Raw genomic sequence first — 25,922 nt, forward strand, 5'->3', positions numbered from 1 at the left:
TCACTCAAATCTAAATTGTACCAAATTTGGTACCATTTAGTACTTATCAGTACTTCCATATCTCAATTCTACACTCCAAGAGCAAGCATTTTTCCAAATTTTAGTTTTTCAGTTTTCTCCGTTCACACAAATCCTAATTGTACCAAATCTAGTGCCGTTTAGTACTTTTCGTACATATAAATACGAATTTCCAAAGCTGACTCTATATCTCAATCCTCAACTGTAATCTAAATTTCAGATTTTCAGCTCTATCCGTTTACCCAAAATCCTAATTGTAATAATTTTAGTACTTTTCGTACCCATAAGTACGAATTTTCTAAACTACTTCAATCCCACACTCCAACAGTAATTTTAATTCCCAATTTCATGACTCCAGCTCTATCTGTTCAACAAAATCCCACTTGTACCAAATTTAGTACAATTTAATACTTTCCATACAAATAAGTAAGATTTTTTAAAGCTACTTCAAACCTGTATTCCAATAGAAGTCGTAATTCCTTTTTTCCTGATTTCATCCCTAATGCAAAATGCAAATAGTAACAAATGCAAATAGTACCAAATTTAGTGCCATTTAGATCATCAATATAAGTACATATTTGGACATAACCTGTAGGTCTTATCAAAATTTTCCAAATGTAGTTTTCCTGTCCGCAACAGAGTATAATAATGTCCTGTTTTTTGTCTCGACTAAAATATTTTATATATCCGTTTCTTCAAAAAATTCTGTCTGTCAAAATTCTAGTGTATTTCAGAGAAAGACCAGTTTCACTCAGTTAGGTTATACCACAACGGCATCTATATTTCATTTATGACTATGAAATCTTCCTTTTATATATTTAATGTCTTTGCTATTGGAAGGAAATTGGTTTTCAAATTAAATTTCCTTGTGTATTCACAATATGTGGTTGGGGTCTTTGATAACAAAGGCATTACAATAGCTTTTGGATATAGATGTCGCTCTGCATATACATTATCAGCATTGCCAATCAATGTTTTTTAGAGTTGCCAATTGATAGAATATGCAATGAAATGAATAAAATCAGAACTACCCTTAGTCCTCAAATTTGATTTTTATATTGGCAAAAAATAAGAACCATAAAACATCGTATTCGCAATGGTTGGCATTGTCTTCACAATTTTCCTTGTGGTTGATATTGCTATTTTTACAACACAATCCTCAAAGTAATAATATTTTTTCTGTCATATTTTTTATTTTTGAAATGGAGTACAATGGAGTACTTCATTGCCAACGATATTAGCGCAGGGTTGCACTGATACTAATTCGAAGAAAATTTGAAAATACCGTTGTACCGCTGCAGTTTGACAACTACCTATGGCAACCTAACAAAACAAACAACGGCTTTGATTGTTGATTTTCTTTATTTACAGTTATTTTGTGTACAAACTAACAACTTAGCAGGTCGAAAACGAAATAAAAAAAAAATATTCAAGAAAATCCCAAAATAAAGTAAAAAAACTCAGCAAAATGTGAACTTAAAATCAAAAAATAAAAAAACCTTCAACAACAAATATTGTCAAAGCAAGAAAATAATTTTAATAATTTAGTGTAAATTCAATAAACCGAAATAAGTAATAACGAAATTCAGTACAAATCGAACCGAAACCGAAACATTGCATTTTTTTCAAAAACAGTATTTCTTGCATTTAACGCAACCCAATAAGACTTCAATCTACCCAATATGCCCACAATCCCACCACGTAATGTTGGTCGTAGTAAAAAATATTCCGGTGATGCTTTGTTATCTTTGCTGGGTACCCAACCGCCTGATTCACCGCCCTCCCGCAATGATATAGCCGAGGTACAATTGAAATGGTCACCGGGTAAGCCAGGATGTCCAGCACCACCATGCAAATATACATTTTGGTGGTCATCCCAACCGAAAACGGTGGCTCGTAAAAGTGCCAAGAGCCAACAGCAAAAGTAAGTAACAACAATTTTCTTCTTTCTTCCCCGCTTTCTTCATCTATCGAAAAGGTGTTTCTTTTTTGTTGTAAATTTCCTGGCTAATCATAAATAGCTCATAATTTGGTAATTTCTTCAATATCATGTGATACGGATATTTGTGTGCTTTCAATTCGTGGTTTTGTTTTGGTTTGTTTGATTTCTTCTATTTTGATAATTGCTATAATGAAGGCAGCAGCAGTACCTTAGGTCGTATCATCAAAATGGCTTTTGGAGGTTATTGACCTCTTTTATAAAAATAAAATATTGAAGTTATTGATATAAAAAATAATCCAAATTTTTGGGGGTAAAATTTTGTGATAAAAAATATTTATTATAAAATTAATTAATTATCAATAAAATTAATTATTTATTAATAATATTAATTAATTACAATTTATTAATTTAGTGAAATTAATAAAGTAATAGACGATGATGGATAAAACTATCCATATACTATGAAAGTAAAATTATGACCAATAAAATTATGGCCATAACATTATCAACACAATTTTCATTTTTGAGAATAAAATTATTTACAATTGAAAATTATACAGTTTGGTTAATAAAATTATTTATATTTGAAGATAGGATTATCCATAGTTAAAGATAAAATTATCCACACCTATGAATGAAGTCTTCCATATTTTTGATAAAATATTAACAATAATATCAATCGTTTTGTTTAATAAAAATATCTACATGTTATATATTTGAGCCTTTTACTATACGTCCCATTGTACTTATGTTCAACTTGTCTTCCTGTCCACAGATATTTTTATGCTTCTTCTCCTTTGCCGTTTACAGCCATTAGCTATTGGTCAAACTCACACCTCTTTATTTCTTCACTGCTATTAACGTCTCAATATACAAGCGAGGCGTTAAAGGTCAATAACATCGAAGTTCAATGAACCCTGGTGTTAGATTTTTATGGTGTGGGGGAGGGGCAACAAATACTGAAATGCCTATTGAATAACAATAAAAAACACAACAAATTCCTTCCAAACCAAAAAGTACAACATTAAACAAAACATACAAACGAAATTTCTATGTCGATAAAAGGCTAGGAAAGTCATAAAAAGTTATTCTTCATCAAGGATTAAAGACCTTCAAACGGTCCCACAGAGAATTTCTTCAAGGAGACAGAAGTAATTAGACAGAAGACTTTTAATGGGCATTCGATATTTAGAAGATTTTCATAATATATCGAAAGGGTATTTTATGGATAGAAAATAGTCTAATACAGATAAATTACTTTTTCCATAGATAGATGATCTGTGGGAAATCTTCTGTAAATAAAAAAAAAAATATTTCACTAGGCCTGTTCTAAGGTTAGTTTAAAGAAGAGAGCTTTCCAGGACATATAATGTATATTCAGGGCGTATTCGATAAATAAAATAAAAAACTTCAAGTAGTATCGTGCAGATAGAAGACCAGCAATGGGCCGCCTTCAAGGGATCGTCTATTGATATAATACCTTCAAATCTTGTTATACATGGAAAACCTACCAGGAATCACCTGTTGATGGACGACCTCGTATGCATTTTCTATAAATACACTTTGAAAGAATATTCACTAATAGAATGTTCTTAATGGATCACTTCTATAGGTAGAAGATCTTTAAGGGATGACCTTTCAGGAAAATTCCACCCAAGCGTCTTCTTCAGGCTTTCATTGAAGTTCTTTAAGGGATCACATTTAAATATATCATCTTCGAAGCGGTTTTCTGTAGAAGTCTTTCAAGCGGCGGTCTGTAGAATTATTCCTCCCAGGCGTATTCTTCCGAAGAACTTCGACAGATAGAAGAGTCCTCCGTTAACGGAAATTGATAACGACTTTAGGGGGATTAGATTGAAGGGTATTCTGCATATAGACGTGCCCCGATAGTTCTATAGATTGGAGACTTTTAATGTGGGGTATTCTGTTAACGAAAACATTTAATTTTTCTGTAGAATACCCTTAAGGAAACTTCTGTAGATATTTGTTTAAAATTCAAGGGGTCTACAATACTTAGCATACCTTTTGAGTGTTACTTAAAGGTAGAAGGTCTTAGAAGGTGTTTAAGGGATCACATTTAAATATATCACCTTCAAAGGGTCTTCTGTAGTAATGTTTTAAGGGCCTTGTTTCAGTAAAAGTTTCCCAGTCGTCTTTTATAAGATATTCTCAGTAGAAGGTCTTTAAATAGCACACCTTGGAGGGGTATTCTGTAGAAAAAAATTTTCAAGGTGTCTTCCTTCAGTACAAGTCCTCTCAGACGTCTTTTTCTGGAGATCTTCTGCATATTGAAAGTTCTTCCTTTGACGGAAATTGATAACGACTTTCTGTGTAATGCTGTGTACACCTACAACAAATCTTCTCTAAATTAAAGGGTCTTCAGTATATTGACGACCCTCAATAGTTCTTCCATATATTGGAGCCTTCTTCTGTTGACGAAAACCCTTCAACTTGTCTTTTATAGATAGAATACCTTTAAAAAGTCTTCTGTAGTTAGAAAATCTTCTATATAGGTATCTGCTGGAAATCAAAGATCTAGGAGGCGTATTTTTTTGTAATTCAAGGGATCTACTTACTTAGCAGATCTTTCATGTGTCATGTATAGGTAGAAGACCTTAGAAGATCTTTAAGGTTTCACATTTAAATCGATCACCGTTAAGTTGTCTTCTGAAGATGTTGTTCAATGGGTCTTCTGTAGAAGAGGTGTTTTAAGGGGCCTTGTTTCAGTAAAAGTCCCCCAGTCCCTAGTACCCCATGAAGGGTATTCTGTAGAAAAAGTCTGTCAAGGGGTCTTCTTTCAGCACAAGTCCTCCTAGACGTTTTTTTTTTCTTAGACGTTGGCGGAAATTGAAAACGATTTTCGTGGCATGTTGTGTAAACCTACAAGATATCTTCTACAGATTGAGTGGTCTTCTAAGATCAGCAAAAGCCCGCCCAAGCTTCTTCTTCAGGAGATCTTCCACAGAAGATATTTAAGGGATCACATTTAAATAGATCGCTTTTTTCTGTAGAAGAAATATTTCAAGGGGTCTTCCAAATAAGAAGTCTTCCAATGGGTCTTCTGTAGAACAAGTATTTCCTCTTCTTTAAGGGATCTTCTACAGATAGAAAGGTTTTCCGTTGACGAAAATAGATAAATACTTTCTGTGAAATGCTGTGTAAACCTACAAGAGATCTTCTCTAGATTAAAGGGTATTCCGTATATTGACGACCCTCGATAGTTTTTCTATAGATTGGAGCCTTTGAATGTGTCTTCTTCTGTTTAGGAAAACCCTTCAATTTGTCTTCTATAGAGTATCTTTAAAGAGTCTTCTATAGATAAAAAAAATCTTCGATACATCTTCTAGGCATGGAATATCTTCGACGGGGTATTTTTTTTTTTTAATTTAAGGGGTCAACTATATTTGGCAGATCTTCTGAGTGTCATGTGTCGATAGAAGATCTAGTTTTATGAAACAGTACCTAGAGCTTTTTTATTTGGCTTGTAATTAAAAGGTCCAACATTTTGAGACACCCAAATGGACCTTTACTAATTGTTAAGAGTTTTCCAAATTTTGTAGATTTGAGAAATTGATGTTTAAAGTGTGGAAATCGGATTCTCTATTCGCTTTATTTTATCCTAAATTTTGACCTTTTGTGGACAAACTACCAAATAGAGTGGGCCCCTAAGCTGACTCTTCGTACTTTGCCAAGTCTAATAATACGGAGGAGGTTAACAGTCTCCAACTTCGAAATTTGGGAATTATAGTACGTATTACGTATTTATCAAAATATTGACCCTTTTTACCCCTCTTCGACTAAAGTTGGGATCGATTCGGGTAGTCAATATGTTTCATATAAGATTTCCAAACATTGAAAAGGTTGCTCATGGAAGTGAAAGATATCATAAGAAGTGCACAATATTACAATGTGCGACATTTAGATTAGCACCTTTCGGGACTCAAAATTGTCGGATCTGTTCTCCAAAATATTATGTAGATCATTAGAAGTTTAAAGTGTCGCTTTAATGTTGGTTCCAAAAAAGTATATTTGAAGTCATATTCAATATAAACATGTGTATGCATGTGTGTTTACACAGTGCATGGTGAAGACTACGTAACGTAATTTATTTACTCGTATGTTAAGTATACGCAGTGAGGTACTCCCAGTTTATGTCTTTTTTATAGGGAATTCATTTTATTAATGTCTTTCCATTCGTCACATACTGATTATATACACAATTCCCAGAAATAACTACTAACAAAAAATCGTTGCTTTGATTTCCAAATAAAAAAACAAATCGTAAATACGTGGCGCATACACACGTGGTCATTGCCATTGTCCCCTTCGTCGTTGACTAAATTTAGCTGGCGACCATAAAGACATCTGATTTACTACTCCGTGGAGTTGGTTATGCAAATTATTGACCACATGAAATAAATAATAATAACCATGGGGCACCTATAGACACATACTTTTAGTGCAAGTTTGTTTTTTTTCACTTGAAATCAAAGTACTGAAGTAGCAATGGATTTCCTGTGAACCTTGGTCATAATCCATTTCATAGAACTAAAAGTAGAAGAAGAAGCAGAAATGCCACTAAAAAAGAAATGATGTTTATTTTCAATGTCAGTGACATAATTGCTGTTGTTATTTTTGGTTCACCATTTGATGAATGGTCTTTCATTTGGCATTGGCCTGCCACGTAATTGACAGTTCTTGGACAATTTTTATTGTTTCCGTTTCTTGGTTACAAGCAGGGTTTTCTAATTTGGAAAAAGGATTTGGTTTCCCTTCCACATTTTGGTTTGGTTGTACAGAATTTTGCTGTTCAGCTCAAGTGGTCATTAAAATTATAAAAAAGGAAGACCTAGTCACCTACATGTGTGGTGGTTATAAATACATTACACATTTGTTATATGTATATACGAGTACATATGTGTAGTAAAGTATTTTGTTATGGTAGCATTTAATTGGAAAATTTCCATTTGAATTCTTTTGATTTTATTGAAACTATGATTGATAGACTGTGGGAATTTAAAATGACTCGTCACTTTCTTTTATTAGAATTTCTTGTTTTTTTCAATTATTTATTATCATTGTGGAGAAATGTTTCAGATGGACATTTATGGTCAATGGGTTTAAATTAAATTTTGTTAGCCTTTAAATTGAAACTTAACCTATTGAAGGTCATTGGACCCCTAAACAAATACATTTCATTTTTAAATGTTGTTTATATGTTCAAGGTCAGATTATAATGTGGGCAGCTGTTATGAAGTCTTTTATTCCCAAAGAAAATACAATTTATTTATACAGGAAGAAGGCTTTTGAAAAACAACAAAATGTACTGTACACACACATTTCGATATATATGCTCTTTTTAGGCGAAATACACATTTCGTTTGTTGCATATCTGTTTGAGTTATCTCCCAAACGGTTTGGGATCTAATTCTAGTGCAAATTTTGGTATTTAGAAGGTCCTCGTCAAATCTTCCAAATGCAGTAGCTGTACCTTGACATTTCAAGTTATTGGAGTGCAAAAGACCTTCTGGCCGAAAATATCAATGTAGGTCCATGATTTGACAAAGATCTCATATAAATACACCCTCTTTCTTATTTCTCGAAAATCCCAGAGACATTTTCGAACCGTAATGATAATAAAAAGCATTCATAAAGTAAAAAAAAATATCTCCTAGTTTCAATAGAAGGGAATTTTAATAGGTCTATGTTTCTATACATAATAGTTCCGCTCATTTTACACTTTTTGAAAATCAATGTGTATTTTTTCGGTATCTCAAGATCATCTGATAGAAATACCCTGCTCTATTTCGGGGATTTTTCAGGTTCTTCATCTACAAATTTAATTTTTATTTGTAATACACAGAGGAAAAACCAGCTACCCGTTAAAAATTTTAAAAATACGTTCATACATCCACTCAAAAATATATAGAACTACGAACACATATTTCCACCAGAATTTGTATACCCTACTCTTTTTTAGGCTAAGGATAGTATATTTACTTTTCATAAATGTAACACCTCGAAATATCGGGTTTTGATCATATGATCCGCCTACACAACTACCACTGAACTCAAACTTTCAGCTGATCTATATTCCCAATCTTGGTGATATTTCACAATATTTGTAAACTCTTAGCAGACTAGAGGTCAACAGCTGCACCTTCTTTCACAATATTTGTACACTCTTGGCAGACTAGAGGTCAACAGCTACAGCTTCTTACCCTGGTATCTTTTCCGAATCACGTCTTCCCATGAGATTCAAATTTTGGTATTTAAAAGACAAAAGTCTCCTTCCTTTGACCCACTCAATATTAACCGATAATTCATTCTAATAAATTGTTCAGATTTCCGTCTTTGACCACAACTGGAACCTCCAGGAAAATTTCCTAGCCATCAGCACTACATTTCCGCCCACTAGTGTAGTAATGGTAACACTAAAAAATTTTAGCATAGGAAGACCCCTGTAAATATTAACGTGCAACTCCCACATCCGAGTAGATAGAACAATAAAATTGATATCAATTTAAAGGTGAGCCACTCCTCTTCGATATACTGTCAACTTATTCCATCTATGACCCTCTGGGGTAAATTTATACACCATAGAATGCAAATTTACACACTTTTCAAACAGAAATCAGGATACATATGTCAGGATAAATATAGACCGATTTTTATCAAATGCTTGCTTATTCCTGAACTGAAATTTCGTGTTGTTCGGGTCAAAATTATGGCCTCTATAGCGACCAGAAAATCAAACAAAAATTAAGTTTTTAGTCCATTTCATCCCCTAAATATTAACGGATCATTACCAAAGACAGTAGGGGGTTTCATTGCCCAGAATCCATCCTACATGCAAAATTTCGTAAAGATTGGTCCATAACTGTGGCCTGTATCGTGTTTACAAATTATAATGGACACACGGACGAACGCACATGTCTACACCGATTCAACTATTCGAGATATGACCAATATTTCGCATCATTAGAAACTCTTGGGTCTGCACAAAGCTATACTACTCTGATAACATACGAGGGCAGTTCGGAAAGTTCTTAGCCTAGCAGAAAAAAGCGGTATAAACAGAAAAAAAGTTACGTGTTCTGTTATGAACACATATTAAATTTTATTTCGATCTGGCAACTCCTTCATATACAAACAGGTGTTCAAAAAAGACGCATCTGCAATTGTTTACAATGGAAAAATTAAAAATGCGCACTTTCATTCCACCATTTTCGAGACTGTTGGAATTGTCTTCTATTTTTCAGAAGTTCATCAAATTTTTTCTTATATTATAGAATTTTTTCCCCTGTACTTTTTCCATCATATACGATTGCCACTGTACTTTCATTTTTAACAAACATTTATTTTTAATGAAGATTAAATTAATTACAAAAAAAATATAACAAATCATAATCATGTTTAATTCACACACATTTATTCTCCTGCATTCTCACTCTCACAAAATTTATTCTCTCACTCTCTAGTATTTAAATCTCAAATTTCCATTTCTCGCTCTCACGCTCTCTCACATTTAGTTGGTGACATCGATAATTCTAGTAAGGCGGTTTCCATTTAAATCGCCTTGAGGCAGTCAATCCTTTGGTCATTTAGTCAACTTAGCCCTTCCATTTGAAAGTGGAAACCCAGCGGGAGAGAGAGAAAGAGGAGAATGAGAGAGTTCGGAATTAAAACAGCTGTTTTTATGTTTATTTTCTATCAGGAATTCCTGCGCAATTCCATACGCCGGCCAATCTAAGATAGGGAACCCTTTGCGTTTTGTTATATGTTAAACCGCACATTTGAGGTTGATATTCTAATGTTAGACAGCCCGACTACCAAAACGCCGAAAGGACACAGCGACATGTGCCGAAAGACCCCCAATACACATTTAATATTTCTTTCGAAGTGTGTCTGTGTGTTTGTGCTTTTCTAGTAGTATTGACCATCGGTATTTTTTGTTCTGTTCCTTTTTGTCATATCCTTCGTTAATTCTAACTTAGCTCCAAACACGCTAACCAAAGTTAGCCCCACAACTTGACTCATGTCGTGTTGGCGAGAGCATGTGTTTTGGTCATTTCGTGACAAAGAGTTGACCGTTGAACAACACTCGCGGCGTTTTCAAATAGTAAAATAATTGTGCGGAATATAAGTAACGCCGGTCCGGCTTTTTTCTAGTTTATCGATTACCGCAGTTATACCGAATATTCTCCTCCATTCTCCATCATTGTTCTAGTGTTAGTTTTTCGGTTTACTGTGGCGTGAAATGAAATCACATATCGCCATTAATCAACAACAACAACAAAATGTCCCAAAAATACAACAAATTTAATCAAATAAAATCCATAACACAAAACGAAAAAAGAATTAACGAATAATGCAAAACGTGGACTATAATAAAGAAAACGAAAATCCACAGCACTTCCCTTCTAATTCCGAGCACAGCATCAACGCAAGCAATTCTATTCCCTACACGAACAACAACGATAGCCAGGATAGTGACAATATACCCCAATCACCTCCAGAGGAATCGAAGTCAAAGGAACAAGACGAACAACCAAGCGGTGGAGCTACTAGACCAAAATTTTCCTTTGCCTCCGACTATACACCCTCTCGTCATTTTACTTCTTCATTTGCCGGACCTTCAATATCGGCCTATAACTTCAATACCAGTTTACCCACATCGCTATCGGCTTTTACCGTCTTAAATAACGATTATACTTCGTCTTCTTCGTATTTAGCTAAACCGAACGCCATAGTGCACCCCATACGACGTTCCGAGGAAACGGCATTGCCGAAAAATGCAAATCTGCTTGGCCGAGATCTTAGGATCACTGGCTATCCAGCCAATGTTGGATTATCGATAACGCAGCCGTCGTTTAATCGGGATGTACAAAAATTTGCCGAAGAACTTAAACGCAAGCTAAGCTCTTTGGATTCGAGTATTGCTGGGAATCGTGATCACAGTTTGTCGAAATTTAAAAATTCTTCACAAAATGTAGGTTGACAAATTTTCTCGATTTCTGGTTGAGGGAAGAGTTTTGTTGGGAAATACTTCTGGAAAATAAGTGTTAATGGAAATGTCAAAAAATGAAATTAAAGTGAAAAGGCTCCATATTTCAAAGCTGCCTAGTACTAACATCGTTAACCAGATTTTTCAAAATAGTAATTCCGTTATATTGGGACTACACCAAAACCTGGGATGGTATTGATATTTTTGTAGAAAAGCCGCAGACCTTCTTCATCAAAAAAAGAGGTGAAGGTCTTCCTCATAGAAAAGCTGAAGGTCTTCCTCATAGAACAGCTGCAGGTCTTCCTCATAAAATAGCTAAGGACCATCTTCATAGAACAGCTGAAGAGCTGAGATCTTCTTCGTAGATAATCTGAAGGCCTTTTTCATAGGAGAGCTGGAGGTCTTCTTCTTCCTAGAAGAGCTGAAGGTTTTCTTCATCAAAGAGCTGAAGGCCTTCTTCATCGATGAGCTGAAAGTCTTATCATAACTTCATAGGAGAGCTGAAGGCCATAGTAGAGAGTCATCGTGAATAGTTGAAGGTCTGAAGGACTTCTTCACAGAAGAACTGAAGGTTTTCTTCTTCATGGAAGAGCTGAAGGTCTTCTTCATAGAGGAGCTGATGGTCTTATTCATAAAAGAGCTGAGGTCTTCTTCGTAGGAGGGCTGAAGGTCTTCTTTGTAGGAGAGCTGAAGGCCTTCTTCATCGATGAGCTGAAGGTCTTCTTTATCGATGAGCTGAAAGTCTTATCATAACTTCGTAGGAGAGCTGAAGGCCTACTTCGGAGTAGAGTTGAAGGTCGTCATCGTGAATAGTTGAATGTCTTCTTCGGTCTGAAGGACTTCTTCACAGAAGAACTGAAGGTTTTCTTCTTCATGGAAGAGCTGAAGGTGTTCTTCATAGAGGAGCTGATGGTCTTATTCATAAAAGAGCTGAGGTCCTCTTCGTAGGAGGGCTGAAGGTCTTCTTTGTAGGAGAGCTGGAGGTCTTCTTCGTAGAAGAACTGAAGGTATTCTTCACAGAAGAGTTGAAGGTCTTCTTAATAGAAGAGCTGGAGGTCTTCTTCATACCAGAGCTAGAGGTCTTTTTCATAGAAGTTCTGAAGGTCTTCTTCATAGAAGTTCTGATGGTCTTCTACAAAGAAGAGATGGAGCTTTTCTAGACGAGTTGAAGGCCTTCTTCACCGAAGAGCGGAAGGACTGCTTCATAGAAGAGCTGAAGGTCTTCTTCATAGAAGAGCTGAAGGTCTTCTTCATAAAAGAGCTGAAGGTCTTCTTCATAGAAGAGCTGAAGGTCTTCTTCATAGAAGAGCTGAAGGTCTTCTTCATAGAAGAGCTGAAGGTTTTAAAAATTTGGTTATGAATCATTTTACCCAACCTCCACCAGTAAAGTTCAATAAAAAAAACTATCGAACAACAATCAATAAGTCCGACAGACAAAATCCATCAAAATCATTAACAACAAATAAATTTCTTAATGGTTCTTTTATGACAATTAAAATATCAGATGACATTTCCATTGTTGGTATTTCCCAACAAAACTCCCCACTATTAAAAAAACACACACACTCCCCACATCTATCTCCACGTTTTTGGGGAACCCAACACAAGACAGACCCACCGTTTAATTTTTTATTTGCTCTACAATTCTATTGCGTCTTTTTGACTTCTTGACTCCTATAGGGCAGCAATCAAGAAACACTTAACCAACGACCGCTTTTCATTACCACTGTGCCGCGTGGCATTTTCCTACCACCGCCAAAAGAAGTTGCACTCGTTTCGCCGCCACGTAAACGGCAGTTGTATGCGTACTCCTCACATCCGGTCGTCTATAAGGGCAACGAGCCAACAACGTCGTCTTTGTACTACCAACACCAACATCATTTCAGTCGGCTGCCCTATCCTGACCAAACGCAAATTATCCACAAAATAATAACCAGAAGCCAAAATAGCCAAGAGAAACCACAACAACAACACCAACCACACTACGCCAACCGAAACTCTTCGATAACAATGGCCAAGGACAAATATTCGAATACATATACAACAGGCTCCACAACTAGTCGTGGGGGTGCAGGTGGCGGTAGCGGGGTCGGTGTTGTTGGAGTTTCGATCGCCAATGCTGATAAAGATTCGTCGAAAAGCGCTTTGCGTATAAACGGTGTCAGGGGGCCACCGCAACAACAACCACCGCCACATGCATCATCTTCAACAGCTGGCAATGCTACCTCACCTCCCTTGGGTGGTATAAGTATTACCAAACAACAATTCCAACAACAACTTGAACAAAGTCGTTCAAAAAGGTAACTTTGTAGTTTTTGTTGTTGTATTTTTATGTTTTTCTATTAAAGTGTGCCCTTTTTTATTTTGAAGCAAATAAATATTAAAGGTGTTAGGGTGGGGGAAGGAAGGGCATGTTCTTGCTAGGAAACACAATTTGCATAAAACTTTTTCAGAGTTCAATTTTTGATTTTCAGATAAAATATAAAGTTTTTGTTTTTTTAAAGGACTTCATATTTAAGACGACAACATTTTTAAAATATTTTTATATGGCTTCGTAGGGAGAAAGTCTTTTCATAAAAAATCGGAAGTCTTTCTTCGAGAAAAGGTTTTTCTTCAAAAAGGTTCAAAAGATATTCTTGAAAAGGGGTTTCTTCAAAAAACTGAAGGCATTCTTCTTCATCGAAAAGCCGAAAGTCTTCTTCTTCATTGAAGAGCTGAAGGCCTTCTTCATCTTCATAGAAGAGCTGAAGGCCTTCTTCAACTTCATAGCAAACTGAAGGCCTTTTTCATCTTCATAGAAGAGCTGAAGGCCTTCTTCAACTTCATAGAAGAGCTGAAGGCCTTCATCTTCATAGAAGAGCTGAAGGCCTTCTTCTTCTTCATAGAAGAACTGAAGGCCTTCTTCATCTTCATAGAAGAACTGAAGGCCTTCTTCTTCATAGAAGAGCTGAAGGTCTTCTTCTTCATAGAAGAGCTGAAGGTCTTCTTCATAGAAGAGCTCATCGAAAAGCTGAAGGCCTTCTTCGTCGAAAAGCTGAGTGTCTTCTTCGTCGAGAAGAAGGTCTTCTTAATAGAAGAGCTGAAGGTCTTCTTCATCGAAGTGCTGAAGGTTTTCTTCATCGAAGAGCTGAAGGTCTTCTTCATCGAAAAGCTGAAGGTCTTCTTCATCGAAAAGCTGAAGGTCTTCTTCTTCATAGAAGAGCTGAAGGCCTTCTTCTTCATCGAAGAGCTGAAGGCCTTCTTCTTCATAGAAGAGCTGAAGGCCTTCTTCTTCATAGAAGAGCTGAAGGCCTTCTTCTTTATAGAAGAGCTGAAGGCCTTCTTCTTTATAGAAGAGCTGAAGGTCTTCTTCTTTATAGAAGAGCTGAAGGCCTTCTTCATCTTCATAGAAGAGCTGAAGGTCTTCTTTTTCAGAGGTATTTTCATGGAGAAGGTGAAGACCTTCTTCATAGAAGAGCTGAAGGTATTCTCCTTACAGGACCGGAAAGTCTTTTCCATGGAGGAGCTGAAGGTCTCATAGAAGAACTAAATTCTTCTCAGAACTACCATCTTCAAACAATTTTAGCTCAATACAAACCGATTTATTGTTTTAAAAATTATTAGAGTATTTAAAATAAAATCAAAACTTTTAAATCAAAATTCCCCCAAGTTATCTAAATTGGATCTACAATTGTGACCATTTCAAAATGAATGAATAATTAACTGAAATCACAAGAATGCATGACAAAGGATGAGCCAGAAATATTTAAATGCACACACACACACACATATATATGCATATAAAATTGCTCCAAAGGTTATGCGTGCTCCGACAGTCATCCCAACCTCCTGGCTAGCTAGAGCTACTCCCTATAACAATTTAACAAAATATAGGTTAATAAAATATTAAAAACATGTAATTATTTTGTTTTCAAATCATTGCTTGTGTGGCCTAAATTCAAATGCGCAATAACAACAACTTCGAAACAAATAACTACAAAAATAACAACAACCATGATGATGATGACAATTTGGAAAATAAGGACAATATTCGAAATTTAGCTCACTCTCATTTTTTATTAAATTAAAGGAGTAGGGATTTCCAGCTAACATATGTAACCAGGGAAGTAGACTAGATATTTGTGTCACATACGCCAATCACGGAAATTCCTTACCAAAAACAAATCAAACGTTAAATCCCAATTGTATTGTAACCAGAACCTCAAATAACCAATAGTTTTGTTAAACAAAAAAAGTGAACCAAATTTCCGTATGACTAATAAAAAAAATTATTCACTTAATTTGATTTTTGTTTTTTTTATTATTGCTTTTTAATATTGGTGTCTCTGTTTGTTTCCTCTGGGGTATAGGTGAATGTCCTGCTAATCCTAAATAAGCCTTTTTAACTATTTTGACTACAGTTGGGTTTTTTTATTTGTTTTGTTGGTTTTTGGGTCTTGTATTGAAAGAAATAAAATGAAAATGTACAACTGCTAAGAACTGTAGGAAACTTGACGTTAAACTAATGCAAGGTTCTCGCAATTTACACTTCAGTTTTAGCCAAAGAGGAAATGTTAAATTTTTCATTTGAAAAAAATAATGAATCCTACCACATGGTGGGTACACTGCAAGAAAAATTCCAATGTTGAAGAATAGAAGGTCTGAAGGTGCTGAAGATCTTTGTCATAGAATAGCTAAAGGACTTCTTAGACTTCTTAGGTATGTTTCATCAAGCAAGCGAAAGGCCTTCTTCATAGAAGAGCTGAAGGCCTTCTTCATAGAAGAGCTGAAGGTCTTCTTCCATAGAAGAGCTGAAGGGGTCTTCTTCCATAGAAGAGCTGAAGGGGTCTTCTTCCATAGAAGAGCTGAAGGCGTCTTCTTCCATAGAAGAGCTGAAGGGGTCTTCTTCCATAGAAGAGCTGAAGGTCTTCTTCTTCATAGAAGAGCTGAAGGTCTTCTTCTTCATAGAAGTGCTGAAGGTCTTCTTCTTCATAGAAGTGCTGAAGGTCTTCTTCCATAGAAGAGCTGAAGGTCTTCTTCCATAGAAGAGCTTAAGGTCTTCTTCCATAGTAGAGCTGAAGGTCTTATTCATCGAAGAGCTGAAGGTCTTATTCATCGAAGAGCTGAAGGTCTTATTCATCGAAGAGCTAAAGGTCTTCTTCATCGACGAGCTAAAGGTCTTCTTCATCGAAGAGCTGAAGGCCTTCTTCATCGAAGAGCTGAAGGCCTTCTTCATAGAAGAGTTGAATGTCTTCTTCATCGACCTTAGTGGACACATGAAAAAATATATATATTTTTAAACCCAAGCCTTCGTGGGTACTTTTTTTAAATCCACGCCTTAGTGGGTACTTGAAATTATATTTTCTTAAATCCTAGCTTTTGTGGGTATTTGAACAAATATATATTTTAAATCCAAGTACTTGAAAAAAAAATCAAAATCCACGCCTCAGTGGGTACTTGAAAAAATATTTTTTAAAAAAAATCCAAACCTTAGTTGGTACTTACAAATTTTTTTAATCCTAGCTTTAGTGGGTACTTGAAAAAGTATTGTTTTAATGTCATCGCCTCAATGAGTACTTGGAAAAATATTTTTTTTTAAATTCACGCCTCAATGGGTACTTTAAAAAATATATATTTTTTAAAAAAATCAACGCCTTAGTTGGTACTTGAAAAAAATATTGTTTTTAAATCAACGCCTTAGTGGCTAGTAACCGGATTAATCCAAACTTTCTACATCATAATATTTCTTCCAAACATAAATCAAGTTCGGAAATGGGGAATATCAGTTCACTCCTTCTGGTACCTTCCACACAAAATGGTCAAAATTTTGCTGAAAATTAATAATATTAAGTGAATGGACAATCCTATTTGAAATAAACCTTGCACAACCTAATATTTTAACTATGTCTATGTAATGTTGGGAAATGGGATTTATCGGCCCAGTACTTCTAGTACCTCCCACACAAAAGGGTATTTTTTTTTTTTTTTTTTTTGAAATTTTTTTAAGGAATTTCAAATGGGGAATAAGTTCTGTAGATGCTCAGTAGTATTTCTTCATACTAACACCAATTTAGGGAAATGTTTTTTTTATAAATTTATTTTTAATTTATAGACTGTGAGATACTCGTTTTGCATGCCTTTCTCCAGCTAAAGCGGCAATCGTAATCCTCCTCCATTGCCCTTCCTAAGCCTAGGTTTCCATACGAATCCCATTTTCGTTCAGTGCACCTCAAAAATCATTATCCTACATGTCATAGATTACAACGTCCTCGCGTCCACTATGCAAAATCGACATACAACCGAACTGTTGTTATGTCTGTATTGACTTCCGGTTTTTCAAACTATTTTCGAAAAAATAGCAAAAGAAAAATAAAATAAAAAGTCCATTGTAAAAACTTGAAGAAAAATTTGCATAGGTCGTGAGTTCGGTTTTTTTATTCCATTCGTTCATTTCAATTGAACAACCTTCTTCAATGGTATTGTTGTGTGTAGTTTGCAGCCTATAATATTCCCATCACATGTTGCTGGGTGACTGTGAATAGTGGCAGCAACTATATAAAAAAATACTACAGATGTTATAGGGAAATATTAAAGGATTTACGATAATAGGGTGTGGGGGTTTCATTGTTTTTTAGAAATTAAAAATATATTAAAAAAATTACAAATATATTAAATGACTATTTCGTGCCTAAAACTTCCAAATTTATGAAAATACATCATTTATTTGAAGCGTAAACATGGGGAATATGACAACCTTAATTACATTTTTTTAAAGCAGAATTCATGTAAATGGGATTACCCTAATATGCCATTTCCTTACCAACCACACCAACATATATAACACTCTTCCTATGTGAAAAACTTATATATATTATAGATTTTTACAATTTCATCATCACGAAAGGTCATCGTTTTGTGTGTTCTTGAGAACGCAAAGAAGAAAGAAAATTTATATTTATTTTGTGTTAACTTGTAATTAATATTCTAATTTGTTGGTTTCTACTACTCGTTCTTTTTTCCCTCTCTCCGTACTTTCAGAGAAGTCCCACCAGCCGAGCCATACAAGAATATAATGTACGACCGTAGAGTTGTACGAGGCAGTAATTATGGTACCACAAATGCCCTCTTGGTAAGTTATCGTTCGTTTCTTTTTTGGAGCATTTTGAAGGTAAACTGTAAGGTCAGCATGAAAATTATTTAATTAGTGGCGTGGATTTTTTAGATTTTATTTAATGATATGACTTCAGATTAAATTAGTTAAATTGAAATATTTTTCACATAATTTTGCCCAAGGCCCATTCTAAATGTCACCCAGTAAAATCAGCTGTTTCTTAAGTTTACTGTCAATATATGTTATTGTATATTAAATTCACAATCACAATTCAAAATCTTTTAAAAACTATTCGATTTGATTCGGAAAAGTGTTATTTGCTTCGTTAAATTTTTTAGCTGGTTTTCGTCTACCAAACAAACTTATTTCTTAGATACAAGATCTATTAATAAGGTCACCCAGCAAAAGAAAATCAGCTGCTTTATCTGAGGTCTAACGTTAAAAATTTGGACGTTGTTTCTATTTTCGTAATGGCAAACTTGAGAAGCATCTGATTTGCAGCAGCTGGTCTCCCTGTGTGACATTATTAGACCTTGGTTTGACATAGATCATGGCCTATTCATAAGGTTACACAAGAAACAAAAACAGTTGTTTTTTTTATTATGTTTAATGTTAAAAATGTGAATGTTGTTTTCGATATAGAGCTTGAGAAGTAGCTGATCTACCTGTGTGACCTTATTAATTGTATAGATCTTGGTCTGTTGTATAGATCTTGGTCTTCCCTTGTACATTTGTTTAGTGACTTATTACAGTTTAATCAGCTGTTTGCTGTCAAAACTACACAAACCACAACATCGCACGATTCTGATTAAATTTTCTTTTCTAATATGCTGTTCACAGATGATTGTTCCCGTATTTTGTTTAATATTTAGGCTAGTAAAAAAACAAAACGAGGGTCAATCCTTTAACATCAAAACCATGACACAGCAAATAGGTACTCCATTTAATGCAGCTGACTATTCGTCAAAGTGCATAGTTTCTATCATGTCACAATAAATAGGTAGTCCATTTAGAGCAGCTGATGTCTTGATTAACTGTCAAAGTGCACAATTTCTACTTGAATTGGATGTGCAATGTTGCCAACCATATGAAATATTATAAAAATTTGACAGATGGTCGAAACAAAAACAAAGGTTTTTGTTTCGATACATCACTTTATTATTGTATCATGGCTTTATGGATTCTATTTGAATTCGACGTGCAACGTTGCCAAATATGAGATATATTACTTGATAAAATTTGACAGATGGTCGTGTAAAAAAACAAATGTTTTTGTTTTGATGTATCACCTTATTATTGCATCCTGAACATCCTAAACACCACAGCCATTCAGAAGTTGGCAATTCTGGTTACCATTTTACTTCGACAAATTTACTATAGTCGGTTTAAACGTGTTCTTAGTGAATTATTTCATGATAAAGAATTATTAAATCGTTCTAGTCATGATGCAATAAAAATGTGATGTATCAAAACCAAAACCTTTGTTTTTTGTCTCGATTATCTGTCAAATTTTTCCATATAATATTTCAAATGGTTGGCAACACTGCACATCGAATTCAAGTATAAATTACCTACTTTGACAGTTAATCAAGACATCAGCTGCGCTAAATGGACTACCTATTCATTGTGCCATGGTTCTAACTAATGATCCGCTGGCACAATAAATAGGTAGTCCATTTAGCACAGCTGTTGACTTGATTAACTGTCAAAGTGTGTAATTTCTACTTGAATTCAATGTGTAATGTAATGAATTCAATGTGAAATATTATAAGGAACAATTTGACAGATGGTCGAGACAAAAACAAAGGTTTTTGTTTTGATACATTTTTATTGTATTAAATTTGTAAAACTTCTCACACGTTAAAATGCGTTTATACTCAACTTTATAAATCGACTAAATCTAGTGAATGTCCTACAAAGTTTACAGTATGTTGGACGTTTCTGTTTTTTCGTCAAATTCGTAAATGGCGTTAATTTAAATTACGAAATCAGCTGTTTTCTCAAAAGGTGTTTCTTGCAAAGTTTAATACGAAAAGTAAACACGCTGTCATACCTATCATTTACCAATATCGGCATTTTTTTAATTATTTTATCTTTATTAGAAAAATAATACAATGTAGGTCGATAGCTTATCCCCGGGGATGGTGTTGACCAGACTGCTTGTAGTCAAAATTAATTGCACTTAGTGGCATGTTAAACACTCATTAATAACTCTTCACTTTTGTGACAGCAATTGAAATTTATTAGCAAAATGTTATATAAACCAACTAAACAACAATACTAATAATATTGTACTTTCCTACCATTCCCACTCCCTCGTTTTCTTTTAATTGTAACACAGAACGACTATGATCCCTTTGACAAGGCAGCAGAATTACGCCGGCGTCAGGCATTGCGTAAAAAGAATGTTAGCCAACGAAATCAACGTAATGTTTTGGGAACACCACCACCGGTAACGGGTCGACGTCATGAAGATGTACAAACGGATAAATATTTGGAGGAGCTGGTGGCAAGACCACCGGAGCTATCGGTCGAAACACAAACAGATCTATTTCTTGAGAAGCCACCAACGCCACCGTATGTACCGGCCAAAGTTGGAGTCGATGTGGCCACCGAGATATGCGATGGTGAACTCTTCCAATTTGATGAAGAAGCCCAGCCTATTATTGACGCCTTGGTCGATAGTACAATGGAATTGAGTATATTGGAGGTGGCCCACGAAAGAGAAATCCAACACATACGAAATAAACAAGCTGAGTAAGTACATTTTGGAATAGTATCATTTGTAATTTGTAGCTAAAAGTGGGTTTAGATTTACGAAATCCACTCGATTTCAAATGTCAATTCCATAGCGTATACATCAAATATAATCCACTGGATTTGTGAACAGGATTAACGTTGCGTATACGCTATGGAATTGACATTTGAAATCAAGTGAATTTAGTAGTCTAAACGCGCTCTAAGATATCGATTAATATTTAAATATATTCACAATTCCCCACACATTTCAGACTACTTGCTCAACGTGATGCCGAATTGGCAGAATTACGTCGCCTTGAGGCCGAAGAGTTACGTTTACAATCCGAAAAGGAAAGACGCCTGCGACAAGATGAAATTGCAAAATCCTTGGACAGCGATATGCAAAAAGATGTTACCGCTGCCAAACTTCTGCAAGGCCACATTGCCAGTATTCTACCCGAAATTCTGGACAATCTTGAACCTGCCACCGATGCTGCCAAGCGTGAAAAACTCATGGAAACCCTTTGTCCTTGGCTATCGGCAGAAGTGGCCGAAGAAGTTGGTCACATTGTGGACTCACGTGAAATACTTACCGTTATTATACAAGAAATTCTTAAACAGCGTGCTGAAATATATGCCGATTATAAAGAACACGAACCAACAGCTCCCAAACATGAACCCAGTGCCGAAGAAGAGGAACATCATAATAAAACAATGGGTGATATGGAATCATGTGAAACAGATTCTCATCGGGAGACAAGTCAAGAAGTTTGATAGATATCATATCTTGAATCCAGCTCAATTAAAACAAGACAAACATACATACATATATACATATATTTTTTAACAATATACAATTAGCAATTAACCACATATGGCTTATTATGTTTATAAGTTTTGTTACCACTCTCACACAAGCTCTCTCTCTGTCGATCTGTCATTGGCAATAATTTTCTTTCGAACTGTTCTAAAAGAACATTTTTTCGGAAAACAATTGGTCAATGACAGTCCTGTCATCAAAATCTCAAGATTTTTTGTATGTTTTTCGAAATTGTTGACCAAACTTAACCTTTTGTGAAGAGAAAAAAACTTAACTAGCATGCGTTAAGATTTACGTAACCAAATAGCTTTCAAATGTCAATTCTACACCGTACACATCAAATGAAATCCCTAGATTTATGAATGGGATTTACTTGACGTATACGCAGTGGAATTGACATTCGAAATCGAGTGGATTTCGTAGTCAGGCCATGTTTAGACTACTAAATCCACTTGATCTTAAATGTCAATTTCATAGCATATACGTCACCTTAATCCTGTTCACAAATCCAGTGGATTATATTTTAGGTATGGAATTGACATTTGAGATCGAGCGGATTTCGTGAATCATAACGTACCTTTAAATATATCCGTAATCTGTAAGAAGTACGTCTACATTCGTTCCTATTATCATAATTAATTTGTAAAGTAAATGTCAATTTGAATGATGCATTACCATGAAAAAACCCTTCAATGTAAATATAGCATAATATGATTTTAAATATTATGATATGTTTACATTGAACAAGTTTTATTAAATTGCATTTATTAATTTCTCACTTGTTTTTGAAATATTTTTGAGTAATAATTAGAGATTTTTCCTTAAAAGGTTTGGTTTGAAATTTTAGTAAATAAATGTAAATAGATTGAACAATAGTTTTGTGTTTAATTTAATATTGTCTATAATTTACTGAGATCGGCATTTGTTTTCCATAGACATTCATATCCTGCATAGCAAAACTTTCAATTTACTCTTCAATTTTAGACATATGCAGAAACGTATTTACGGATTCCAATACGGTAAGTATACATGCCACTACGCGTTCGACATACATTTATGTGATGACGTCACAGTTTTTCGTTCTCCTGTTATTGGGGGGTTTTGGACAGAAGAAATAGAAAGTAGCTCGCCAAAAATAAAAATGTAGAATTAATTTGCATCTGGCAACGTCGTACCAAAAAAAAAATTTGACAGATGGTCCATGATGCAATAATAAGGTGATGTATCAAAACAAAAACATTTGTTTTTGTCTCATTTATCTGTCAATTTGTTTCCTTATAATATTTGAAATGGTTGGCAACACTGTACATCGAATTCAAGTAAAATTACCCATTTTGACAGTTAATCGAGACATCAGCTGCGCTAAATGGTCTACCTTTTCATTGTGCCATGGTCGAAACAAAAACAAAAGTTTTTGTTTTGATACATCAGCTTATAGCATAATTTCGACAAATCCAACCTGAAGTTATTCCGCCGCAGTGAAATTTGTTCGGCCGATTTTATTCAAATGTGTATTTAAAATAAAAATATCTTTATTATCCTAAAAAAATATATATTTTTAATTTATCGTTATTTTTTCATTCCAGGTTATTGAGAACTGTATATTGGATTTCCCCATTATGCAATAATAAGGTGATGTACCAAAACAAAGACCATTGTTTTTTTCTCGACCATATATTTTTCCTTATAATATTTACCATGGTTGGCAACATTGCACATCGAATTCAAGTTGAAATTACACGCTTTGACAGTTATTCAAGACATAAGCTGCTCTAAATGGACTACCTATTCATTGTGCCATGGATTTCCCTATGATGCTAATCGTAAACGATCAAAATATAACTTAAAAAAATGGCAGGCCCACCTTTAACGATAATTATATCTTTTGGATTTAACCTGTTCCCTCAATCATAAAATTCTACAAAGAAGGATTGCTATACAATAGAGACGAAATAAGCCGATTAAGAAAATTATTATTTACGAAAATAAATATTTTAAAATATTTTAAATATATGTAAATAATATTTATACAAAGAATATTTAATAAAAATTAAAAAAAAAAAACAAATTTACCTAAAATATTGTTTGTTTTTATTTACGGATCCAAATATGGTAAGTACATATGCCCCTACGCGTGCTTCATATATTTATGTGATGACGTCACAATTTTTCTTTCACCTGGTTTTGTGCATTTTTTGGGCTAATTTCACAAAAATACCAGGCGCCCAGAATAAAATAGAAAGTAGCCCGCCAAAAAAAAATTTGAAAAAATTTGCACCTGGCAACACCGTACAAAAAACTACAAAATTTATAGCATACTTTAAGGCGCTCGAATTTTTTCGAGGGTAGAGAGTTGCCAGATCAAAATTTTTCGAAATTTTTTTTTGGCGGGCAACTTGCTACTTCATTCTGGGCGCCTGGCATTTTTGTGAAATTTGCTCAAAATTGCACAAAAATTTTTGAGATTTTTTTTTTCAAATTCTTTGGGAGTCAGTCAGGGACAGACATGTGAAATTACTTGTTTAATCTATAAATGATAACCCCCACTAATAGATTTTTTAGACGCCCGTCCATAAATAAATTAAAAAACAGATTTTGTATTTGTTTTTAAATCAGTTTATTTCTTTTATTTCAATAAATAATCAATTAAGTACATTAAGAACTTAACTACATACACTACTTAATAGTAGTACAGTCTTTACATACACTATTTAATAGTAGTAGTTTTTACGCCTTCAAATGTTATGATGAATCCCAGAAAACTGAAATGTTCTGTTAAACGGCATATACATTACAACTTTTTACGGGGTTAACCTACTTTATGAGGATTTATTTGACATATAGGCAAAGGAATTGACAATTGAAACCCAGTGGGTTAACGAAATCCGGTTAAATGTAAACGTACTATTAACGTGGAAACTTTGTCAGACAATCTTTCTTAAACTGCATTATTTCTGCCTTCATTTATGGATTTAAACGTGATTATGAATCTAAATCAGGGATGGAAAATGAAAATTGTGAAAAGGTACCAAAAGAGTACTTTTTTTAATAAAAGAGTATTTTTTTTCAAGAAAATACAAAAAAAAAATAGCCAATAGCCAATATACCCCAAACTAACATGAATTTCAGTTCCAAAGTGCTCTTGAACAGAGTATGCCAAATTGAGTATGTTTGTAAGATACCATTTAAAAAAAATTGGAACTCATTAACTTAATTAATGTTTGTAATTTTATTCATAACTGAACAGTTATCATTCGTAAACCTGTTAATTTTGTCAAGAGGAATATTACAATCACATCAATATCTTTATCTGCATACTTTTGTCGGTCAAACCCATAAAAATTCTAATCCAAAAAAAAAAAAAAAATATATATATATACATATATATCATGGTTTAATGAAGGATTGTACTGGTACTGAAATGGTCACGGGGGTACTACGGTACTTTTCTGGGTAAAAAGGTACTGACAAAAGTACTATTGTACTGAATTTTCCATCCCTGATCTAAATTTCTGATGATTTCCTCTAAATTTGGCAGCACTGGCAAACACTTATCATCAGCGCCATGGATCTACCCATGATGCAATAATAAGGTGATGTATCAAAACAAAAACATTTTTTTTGTCTCGATTATCTGTCAAATTTTTCCTTATAATATTTCAAAAATTTGGCAGCATTGCACATCGAATTCAAGTAAAATTTACCACTTTGACAGTTAATCACGACATCAGCTGCTCTAAATGGACTACCTATTCATTGTGCCATGGATCTACCCATTGAGATCTAAAAATCGATGTTTTAACTTTTAACCTACTGTAGATATTTCAAAAAAATTTGTGTCATATGAAAGGTACAATCAAGGCCTATATAAGGTCGGCCAGTAAGCGAATTCATAGAGAAAACTTAAGTTTAACGTTTTTTTTTTTTTGCCGAGGTGAAAACTAATTTTTTTCGCCTTTAAATAAAAGCACAGCCATAACACACCACAATTTATAATTCGTAGGATAATTTATTGAAAATCTTTATTAAACTCTGGAAATAGTCCAAATGGGCTTCACAAAGACAATAGTTCCGTTCCAGAACCTAAAAGAATCTACTCATTTTACATGTTTTGCAACTTTTTACTCGAAAACCGTTCCTCAACCCACAAAACTGGTAAAACATTGAATCAAATTTAAGAGAGGACAAAACAAGTTGGCGTTCTCTTTGTAAACTTTTTACACGAGAAATTTTGGACTTGAAAAACTGATTTGCAAGATCCGAATCATGCCCATCAATAGATGGCACTGACGACGAGTTTATAAAA

The 25,922-nt window shown here is 34.4% G+C and overlaps 1 protein-coding gene across 1 annotated transcript; it reads left to right on the top strand.

Moving 5' to 3' along the window:
• The first annotated feature begins 1,700 nt into the window (after positions 1-1,700).
• On the top strand, positions 1,701-21,570 carry LOC133334606 (uncharacterized). The gene is made up of 6 exons (XM_061542920.1): positions 1,701-1,942; positions 10,400-10,952; positions 12,648-13,267; positions 17,985-18,075; positions 20,399-20,814; positions 21,069-21,570. Exons 1-6 carry the CDS (start codon positions 1,701-1,703, stop codon positions 21,568-21,570), a joined length of 2,424 nt encoding a protein of 807 aa, XP_061398904.1.
• The last annotated feature ends 4,352 nt before the right edge of the window (positions 21,571-25,922 follow it).

The sequence above is a fragment of the Musca vetustissima genome, unplaced genomic scaffold, assembly GCF_032173495.1.
Source record: "Musca vetustissima isolate MV318-11 ecotype Yass unplaced genomic scaffold, APGP_CSIRO_Mvet_v1 utg2180, whole genome shotgun sequence".
NCBI lineage: Eukaryota > Metazoa > Arthropoda > Insecta > Diptera > Muscidae > Musca > Musca vetustissima.